The sequence below is a fragment of the Bactrocera latifrons genome, unplaced genomic scaffold, assembly GCF_001853355.1.
Source record: "Bactrocera latifrons isolate USDA-ARS-PBARC rearing strain unplaced genomic scaffold, ASM185335v1 scaffold_152, whole genome shotgun sequence".
NCBI classification, from domain to species: domain Eukaryota; kingdom Metazoa; phylum Arthropoda; class Insecta; order Diptera; family Tephritidae; genus Bactrocera; species Bactrocera latifrons.
Window position 1 is genome coordinate 524,874 of NW_017534986.1, and position 10,337 is coordinate 535,210.

Below are 10,337 nucleotides of genomic sequence, written 5' to 3' on the forward strand. Positions count from 1 at the left end.
TCTCCAAAGTATACTGTTATTCCTATATCAATCATTTTGTTTCTCTCTTTCTAAGTCTAATTCGTTCAATGTATCGCTTACATTACTAGCAAAGAGTTAACAAAACTTTCATATGACCTACACACTCTTTGAGATCGGAAGATTTCTTGGGTTACTGTCTATGGTGACCTTCCTGAACGTGACAAGCAGAATCCACCAGATAAAGACAAAATGATAACACCGAAAATAATCGTGAAATTGGACACAGACTCAGTTGCTCTAAAACAACAATGCCAAGTTTACCTATATAGGTAGCGAGGGATTAATATAGAAAAGTTAACCGAACTTTTATATACATCTATCAGCTGAAATTGCTTATTTTAACTTGTTCTTTTCCGCAGCTCTGCATTAATCTTTGAGACAATGGCTATATTAATAAAGTTTCTCTCATATTCGATTAACCGATTAAAATTGATGTAAAGTTGAACTTTATAAACRGAATGAATCTTGARAATAAATTTAACTGCTTCTGCTTAATATACTCGTATACCAAGTCACCTGAATAATCCATATCAAGTAAGAAAGTTACTTTCCAACACTCAACTTATCTACTAAAGGTTGAGTTTTGTACTAATAAAAATACAACAAATATGAAAGAGAAGAAATAATAAAGAGAGGTAAATAAGTGAAAATGCTCCCCCAAACAGTGATCCGTCAAAYCTTGTCCTATATTTATGCACATAAATGTATTAAATGTATTTATTTCATGGGAAAAACTCTCCAAACGTAGAAGCTGTCAAAAAATATGCCACACTATTTACAATACATCCCCGAAGGTATTGTCTGTTTTCATATGTGAGTATATTTTATGAGCGCGTGTAAATATAATACATAYAGAAAGTGCCGACTCACGCACCCAGGGGAAAATTTACTTGTACATTAGAATTGTAATAAAATTAGACGAGGTTGAAAGCACTCATCACTAAAGTCAGAATTAAGTTTAGCAAMATGGAGAATGCCAGAAAAGTTTGCTTTCTATAGAAGATTGCGCATACTAAAGACTTTATCTAGAAAGCATTACAGCTGAGTGTATGAAGTAATATAGTAAATAAGCAGCAGTCGCAAGGAAAAAGTTGCATTGAGACACGAATTCTCTATTGGCAAAGACAAGACGGAGCTATGTCTGAGCATTTAATATCCCAAGAGCRTTTATATTAAGAAAACACATGCGTATATTGAAGATCTTCGTTTCAGATTTAATACTAAATTGATATAGAAATGCATTTCTTGGTAATTAGGTAATTATAACTATACATCTAATTATCCTCAGCGTTGTTTTATGCACAAAGCAAACACATAAAATGCCAAAAAAAAAATTATTTATACCACTGTTAGGAAGTTTTATAAGCAAAAAAAAAAAAAAAATAGTTCAAACTAATTCTTCGAATTGATTTACTTCAATTTGATATGAATTTAAAGTGCCCCAATCAGTCTTGACTGCACAAACCGATGAGAAAGATAAAACCAAATATTTGCGAATAGGATCAAGGAAACCAGAAAAAGACTTCTAGATATTTTTTGAAAGATTTTACAAAAATCTGAAAATATCCATATTTAAGTAAAGAATGAATACAAAATTGGAAGTACAGTAAAGTCGCTTAGGATATGTTCAATCAAGGTAGAGCGTAATGCGAGACAGCGGGTATCAAGGATATCTTAACCTGTAAAGAATGGCGTTAGGGGAAGATGGATAGGAAATTGACAATACCTTACCTAATTTAATTGTTATTAAAAAAAATTGAACCGAACAAATATTTCTCACAAAAATAAAAAATAAAAATTAAGCGACTATACTTATAAAAATAAATACAGTTCAAAGCCAATCAGATCATTTTGTGCTTCCAATTATTATCTGCCATGATAGAAGATAGAGCCATGTGTAAATGTAAATGAGGAGAGCGCTATTCACTTGGGAGTGGCACTGGGTTTGAGAACTGCCACATATAAAACCCCCCAAACGAAAAGGATAGACCAACCCAGGATGAGGAACCCTCTTTCCACGACGAACACTGCAAAYGTATTAAGAATCACGATTTAGGCGCATGTATGTACCTGGAATGTGCGGTCCCCTAATTGGACTGAGGCGAGTAGGTCCTTGTGACATTTACTACCATATAAAGAAGCGCAAATTTGGTATGGGATTCGTAGTGGGTCAGAGACCCCTTCGCCAAGTCGTGGCATTCACTATGGTGGATGAACATCTAGGCACGATCCGCACCAAAGCTGAGTTATTCAACAAATCGCAGATTTGCGCCCACGTCTCGAGGAAAAGGAAGGACGATGTGACATCTTCTTTGGGTCAATTCACCCTCCATTATGAAACACCCCCAAAGGTGTTGAGGCTGATCGAATTCGCGGTTAAAACAGACAACCGACAAAGCGATGGAATAAACACCAATATTTGAAGAGGGAAACGAGACACATTCGCCGACAAGAAAAACGAGTGGTCAAAATGCGAGAGTATGAAGAGCTGGACAAGCTGGCCGACAGAGGTAATACTCGAAAATATGCGACGACTAAATGAAGATTTCAAAACCGGAGCATGTTCTTATAGAACCCTCAGAGGTGATCTAGTGACTGATGAGCAGAGCACAACGGAATTATGGAGGGAACACTGACATAATCTCCTGAATAGCAGTGATAACACCAGCAGATAGATGAAAAAATTTTCCAATTGAGCAATTCGTAAACTCTGAAAACGATAGAGTTTACATGACCGAACGTTCATACGAGAATCTAAGTCATCGGTTGGCCACCAGGAGGCAACACCCGCCAAAAATAATGGTTTGAGCCGCTGTCACCGCAGATGGGCGCTATCCAATTGTTTTCATCAAGCCAGGCGTCAAAGTAAATGCGATATAAGCAACTATTCGGTCGTAAACCATGGACATTTCAACTTCATTACGACCTCACAATGACTCTCGAAGTCCGGAGTAAAAAACACACCAGTCTCGAGATGCTGAAGAAATTCATTGTCTGTGAGTGGGCCAAAATACTGCTAAGTCACATTTGGGCAGCTTGCGATTCGGTTTTTAACCGTCTCATGGCCAAAGTTAAGGCAAAATGTGGCCATATCGAGCAAAAGTGAATTGGTCCTAAAGCAATGATTATTTTCACACATTTTGTACTTTAAAATAAATAAAAATAATTTTCCAAACCGAATTTATGGCTTTTTTAATTGGCTACACTTCGAGCGTCTCCAAGAAGTGGCCACTACGTCAGGCACTCACGAAAAAACGCTTCCAGTGAACCTCTAATTGATCCCAAAAAGGTTTTACCACCACCTCTGCATATTAAATTGGGGTTAATAAAGAATTTTATCAAGGCAATGGACAGAAATGGAAGAGGGTTCTTGTATCTGAAAAAAGAATTTCCTAGAGTCAGTGAAGCAAAAATTAAGGAGGTCAAAGAAGAGAACTAATGAAAGATGAAACATTTGAGGACATGATCAATGAAACTGAAATACGAGCCTGGAGGGCCTTTTAAAGCGTTGTTTAAAATTTTCGTGGAAATGTGAAACCTGACAATTACAAAGATCTTGTGAGTACTTACTGCCTACAAAAAAATGGGTTGCAACATGTCCCTTAAAATTCAATTTCTGGATTCCCATCTTGGTTCTTCCTCGAAAAGTTAGGAGCTGTAAATGACAGACAATGGAAGCGTTTCCACCAAGACATTTCTGCTATGGAGAACAGGAACCAAGGCAAGTTTGCTGGCCGACATTGTTAAGGAATACTCCAAAAACAAAATATCAAAGAAAAACAGCGACAGTAACAATTCAAGGTACTCTTTATAAAATAATATAAAAATAATATATCTATAGCTGTTTTTTTTTCTTTTTTTTTTTACCTGGGTATTTTGCGTTCTTGATAAATTGATAAAACATGTAGATATAACACCCGTTTCTTAACGTCTGAATCATTTTCAATAAATTTGTTCATTGTTCATACTTTCTCTTTTAGGGATCAAATCCTATCATTTTTGTTGTTCTCTTCTTACTCAATCATTGCTTGAGAGCATCATTAGAGAAACTAACTGCTGTTTCTTCATGAACCGATTTTGACCGCTTTATAATAATAAGATAAAGAGATGTGTCACTCCTTGGAAGCGCTTTGTTTCCAACACATTATGTGGCGAAAATCCTGCAAAGGTAGAAAAGCCAGGTGAAATGCCAGAAATAATGTAGATTACACGTTGGTTAATGGTGATTAGGAGAGCCCGATTTTACTGATTTTTGGAACAAGTGCAAATTTTACTATTGTTTTTAATGATGGAAATCCTCTTTGAGTTCCAACAAAATCTCATACTAAAACATCAACTCCAAACTCTTTGGAAGATATTTTTACTTTCAGGCTGTTTGAATGTATAATAAACATATTCGAGGCATTCCAAGCTTAAATACGGATACACCTTCTGTTCATTAAATAGTGTGCTCAAAAGTGGAATCGTAAACATGGAAACGCAAAAGGAAGAGCAAGCAATGTAAAACCATCAAAGCACACATATATGTGTTTTCTACATTTGCTTCTGCATGTATTAGTGTAACACTTAGTGCCAGTGTTCAAATAGCAGAGATATTACTTCAAGACCCAACTACAAGGCTCCAACTACAACTCCACCCGCTACGAGAGACAGATCACATTTTGCCAGCGTCTAGTACGCCTACAAATATGCTACAAGTCAAATTAATATATCAAATAGGCCAGCAAGCAAAGCAACGACGACGAAGATGGTAGCGAAGATGGATTGATGTAAATAAGTGGCAGCTACAAGAACAATGTAAATAATGACAAAAAAAACAGCAAACTACAATAAACTATTACAACAACAAAATTATGAAAATAGCAAATATATTTGCAGAAAACAAAAGACAAAGAAACTGAAAGATGATTAAGGGCAACGTGAACGGCAAGAGCATAAGTAAGTAAGTGAATAAGGGAAGGGAACTGAAGACAGCGCTGAAAAGGCAAGCCATATAGCGAACTGGGGATTCTTTAATAAGCGCACAAACAATTCCTGACTGCGACAAAACCATATTAAAGCATTTAACAGAGAAGCGCAATATATGTATATAAAAGCTTCGAACTAAATTGTAAGCAGCAACCTCTCTTTGTTTTATGAAACTTGAAAGATTAATGTTAGTTTGACACACAGTTTTCTGTTTAAAACTAATTAATGCATAACTGCAATTAGCTGGATTTGGATCTAGATTCGACATATTTGCCTGAATACTATTCTGAAAAATACATCTTTAGCGAAAGCTATATCTTGTGTTGGTAACATTAATTTTAGTTGTTGTCATTTGTATACCGACCAGCAATAAATGCAGAATTTTTACGGACTCAGTAGTCATATAATTATGAAATCAACAACAAGAATCGTGATCTCCGATTTATCGAAAATAAATCACAAATTAATGCAATAGAAGCTCTTAGTTTACTAAAACGGAAGTTGGTCTCAGACTGATCAAAATGTGTTCGACTAAACTATCATAACGAGGTTAGTTCTCGGCTCACACACCTGCGACGTATTTGTGGACGGGCCGAAGTCGTTGTACAGGAGGCACAGTGAGCTTATTCGCGAGTGAATGAAGTTAAAATTGAGAGGAGAAGGTGGAGTCTACTGTCGGGAACTAGTCATCAGCTCTAGTTTCAGGCTACCACCACACCAATGTAGYGTCTTTCAAGCAAAGGTATCTGCCATTCACCACGATTTCATCCGATTGAAAGCGAGTCAGTTTTCCGATGTCCGTTTGCGTTCTAAAACCGGTCCTATACAGCTATAGTGAGCCAAACCGTATGGAAATAAGTAAAAGGAATTAACTTGTCGTTTGTTCCTCTCTTAACTATCGTTTGCTGGTTTGAGATTGAAATATCTCGGTAGACACACATTTGGAGTACTTTGCAAAGAGGCAAGGATTGATATTAACAGATCTAAGAGGATTTAAGTAATTTTAGAATGGAAATATCGTGATTTTAAATCATTCTTTAATAGTCAGAATATTCCACGTACATATTTGCTTTAACGCAGCCATCACCGACACGTCACAGCTTGTCTCACATTTTCTTATCAACATATGTCTACACGCTCGAGCGATATTAAGTGCTGGACGATAAGTCAGCRAATTTACGTATTTATTATGAAACATGTGCGCATAAAACCCACAATAACAGCAACTATTTGACTTTGACGAGAGTTGGCACTAACGTCTCTAGACGCATCGCATAGCAGCGCAACCACACATCTAAGTACACAAAGATTGGTACATCTGTGTCAAAGTGTGCACATATACACGCGTGGGAGCGGAATTAATACTAAACTTATGACAAAGGCACAATTGACCGGAGGCTTTGCTATTAAAGACTTAAGAATTTTGTTTTGTTAGAGCTTAACTAAATATTTCTACCCGACTTCTTTAACTTTCCTAACAGCGAGCGAAAACGGGTTACTATCTCTYCAATACTTTCCTRATGATTTCCGAGCTCCASCTTCTTMAGCTGAAGAGGTTGAATGTTGTCCAGAACAGTCTTCAAAGGACTTGCACCACTCGCAGGCTTGTGTTTTTGAATCAACATATGCCTTAGTAAATGGTTTCGAACTTGTGTCATATATTATATATGATACAATATTACGATAGATTTAGATAGTTTTATTTTAGCTCGATGAAAAAGAAGTATAATTACAACTTACCATCACAAACCATCAGCCTTGAGCGTTATTAATGGATGAGTTCTTTAGATTTGAGTCAAGTTAGGYGACATYGGCTCGCTTTATTTCAAGAACTATRTTARTGTTATTTTTATTGATGTTCCTTTCGTTTAACTCCGAAGTAGTAGAAAGCGAAGGACTCGTTCATTTAGGGCTCCCAACATCTCGCAGTATTCTAAGCCGCGTTTCGACACCATTGACTTAATAACTATGAACGCGTCAAATGATGTTTCATTAGCAAAGTGGTTTAGTGGTTAGCGTGTGCTGACGGGGATTTCATACACAGACATGCATACGGCAACTTAACGCCTGGGGATCACGTTCCCCCAGACACAATTTGCACTTGTTCATCCTGCCTGTTGGTTGCGTCTTTATTTAACAAGCGCATACGCACAAAATAGCTAAAAACACATACATACATATTAATATATATATAAATATATATATATATAGTTATATGCACTCATCTGTTCTTCCATCCGGCTTGTCTGTGTTYGCGGCTAATTTATCCTGGTTCAGTGAGCAGCTGCGGACATTTGCGCGCACATCTAATGGGTTTACGTGCTGCCCCGCCATATGTTGACGAACATAAGTATGTTTGTAYGTCGGTGCAACACATGTATATAGTTAGGTGAACCAACATAAGAAATCTGTTAATGCGAAAATCCTTTAATTTCTTTATGCGCTTTATTTGCGGCAAGTTTATTCGTGGTTGAGCATATTGCCACTATCGCCTCATAGTCGGTATGCCCATTGGCCGTATGAATGTGGTGAGCGCTAAGCATGTTTACATGAACTTCTTCCTCTTTCGTTACTCATTTTTGCTTTATGCCTTTCAGGGTTAGTCGACTGATTGGTTTGTCAGTGAGCTCTGTCGGATTATAATGAACGCCTTAATTGCTTTATGTAATCCCCAATTCACACAGCTCAATCAGTATTTAGGTACATATGGTTCTAAAAGCTCTTAAACCGTATTATACTTAATYTCAAGGTTTTTTGCTACGAGAATGGCACAATGGATTAAAAGCTTGACCGGCAGTAAGAAGATATTCTTATACAATCATCCCGGAATTTGAACTCCATTTATTCAWCGTAGATKAYATATATTKYKYYKMKMTTTTTTTTTTTTTTTKTWATCTAAATTTGGAACGTCATAAATATTTTAAATAAAAAAGCAATAGGACAACGGCTTCTATGAGTTACGCGTAGACATTAAACCAGTTCAAGAAACGAGGGATGAAGACTACGTACACTATAAAGTATGAATTATTTGTGAGACAACATTATTTCGAATAAAATTTTATGATGCTAGACCATAAAACAAAGACTCCATATTACTAGAAGTCAACTATTTTATCCCAAGTAGCTAAGCTCAAGAAAMACTGAGTCGGTAATAAGTCTAGCCGGTTTAGCAACCATGACTACGTTTCGCACCACCTTCACTCTAGAAGATAGTGCACACTCTCAGAGATGACGTGCAGTGTATCGACCAGGAACCATCCACAATTGCGCGCAACAATTGGAGCCCATCAACTTTATGGAAAATTTTGCGGATGGATCCCAGTTTTAGGGCTTACAAACTACAACTCGTGCAAGAAGAAGCCGGATCACCATCAAGCGCGTTGCTCGGCGTGTAAATGGGTCCAAAGCGAGAAGGCTACTGATCCCGTTTTTATTAAAATTTTATTCAGCGATGAAGCTCAATTTTGGTTGAATTTGAACGTCATTAAACAAAATTGTTGCATTTCGAGTGAAAATAATACAAATCCCATCCTTACGAAGCGTTGCATTCTCAATAAGTCCCTGTTTGGTGTGCTCTATGGGCAGAGGAAATCATTGGTCCATATTTCTTCAAAAGTGAAGCCGATCATAATGCTAAATCAGTGAGAAACGCTATAGAGGCATGATTAATGACATTTTTGTACCTGAATAGGAGGAAGGAGATGACCTTTGGTTAGGTTTGTGACGTGGTCCCTCAGATAAGCCCGAGACAACTGACATYTTGGAAGATAATATTCGACGCGTTATTGCTGACATTGTGCCCCAATCACTGCAAAAAGTGATAGAGAATTGGGTTTCTCAGCCAGAATTTACTCAAACCAMCACCGGCGATTGCTTGCCCGAAATTAGTTTTAGAACACAAARGCAATATTTATATATATTTAAAATAAAGCTAAGTTTTTGGCCACAACATTAAAAAAAAAAGCGTTTTATTACTTGTTGTAATCCACATGTTTAAAAAACCACACTTTTTGAAGTCTACTGCTCTTGGCTTCAATTAACCGAAATCTAAATTTCAATTGGTATTAAATAGTTGGTTTGACCAATATTAAATTTTGTCTTATTAGCAGTTCAATATACTGGAATATTTGCAATTCTCTAGTTTATTACTCATTAAAGAAAAATTAGCTAAAGCATATTCTCTCCACTTCTTTCAGATATTCACATGAATCAAGCACTTAACCTGTCAAATCTCTCCGTCCCGCGCATAATCGATGCCGCGCAAAAAGCCAAACTATTCTGCAGCTATGAAATGGGTAACCGMACATTAAACTCGGTTAAATGGTACAAGGATGGGATGGAGTTTTTCAGGTAAGTGGAGGGAACCAATGAATGAAGAAATGTGTTCAAAAAAGGCTACACCCCCATTGCGTCCAAGCATTTTCATTTTTTAAAAATACATTAATGTTAAYGCCACCTGCAACGTCCCCGGGCAGAGTGCATAGAAAGCGATTTAATGAAATGACACAATACTTAGATAGCATACTAGTTATGGTTAGTCTTCTAAGATAGTACGAAATCTCTTGGTCAATAAAAATTCTTTTCAGCGTGTTTACTAAAGTATAGTTAACAGCGGTATTAAATATAACATTATTAATGAAGTGTTTTATTCTATTCCATAAGTCAAAATAAAGTCAGCCATTACGACGAATGTCAAAACCCGTCGATGAATGATAGATCAAGCATTGAATACTTGGCAACACAAAAACACATTTGAGTTTTTTATTTATGCTGTGGGCGCTTGCAACTGCACTCACTACCATTATCTCCGCTTTTCGGTCCATCTCTATTACTCACAATTGGTTAAAAGCGTGGAAAAGTACTCGCACACTGTATTACTAATTTGGCTGCGTAATTGAAAATGGTGCAGATTGGCTGTGAACCGCGAGCGGCGAGTGGAAAATCGCGAACCACATGCAACACACTGTAATTTTACGTGCCACTGCATATGCAAGCGGCGAATTTTTATCGACAAATCGGAGTGGAAGAGCGCACACCAACARCTCGGGGCACAACACACTTTGCCACCGTGCCACCTCTTGCCCAACACTGATGTAGAGTTAATAGCTTGTCTCCAGCTATTTGCCAGTAGGCGACTTTTATTGGCCTTGGCAGCTGCAGTATTTAATTGACGGAAATTCGCAGCCGCTTTTAATTGCCCGAAAACATACACAATTTTTTTCGATGCACTTTTTCAATTACCAACTTGTAGTCCACATAATTCCCAGCATTTGAGAGTGCGACTTTTACACACTTTTAGGTAATACTTGCACATACAAGCTATATAATCGATACACACTCGTATATAC

The 10,337-nt window shown here is 37.1% G+C and overlaps 1 protein-coding gene across 1 annotated transcript in view; it reads left to right on the forward strand.

The window, feature by feature from the left end:
- LOC108965980 overlaps positions 1-10,337 on the forward strand; it is a 138,457-nt gene that overhangs the window by 74,644 nt on the left and 53,476 nt on the right. The window contains exon 2 of the mRNA XM_018928671.1: positions 9,186-9,339. Coding sequence (XP_018784216.1) covers positions 9,186-9,339 — 154 coding nt within the window. The remainder of the gene's footprint in view (positions 1-9,185; positions 9,340-10,337) is intronic.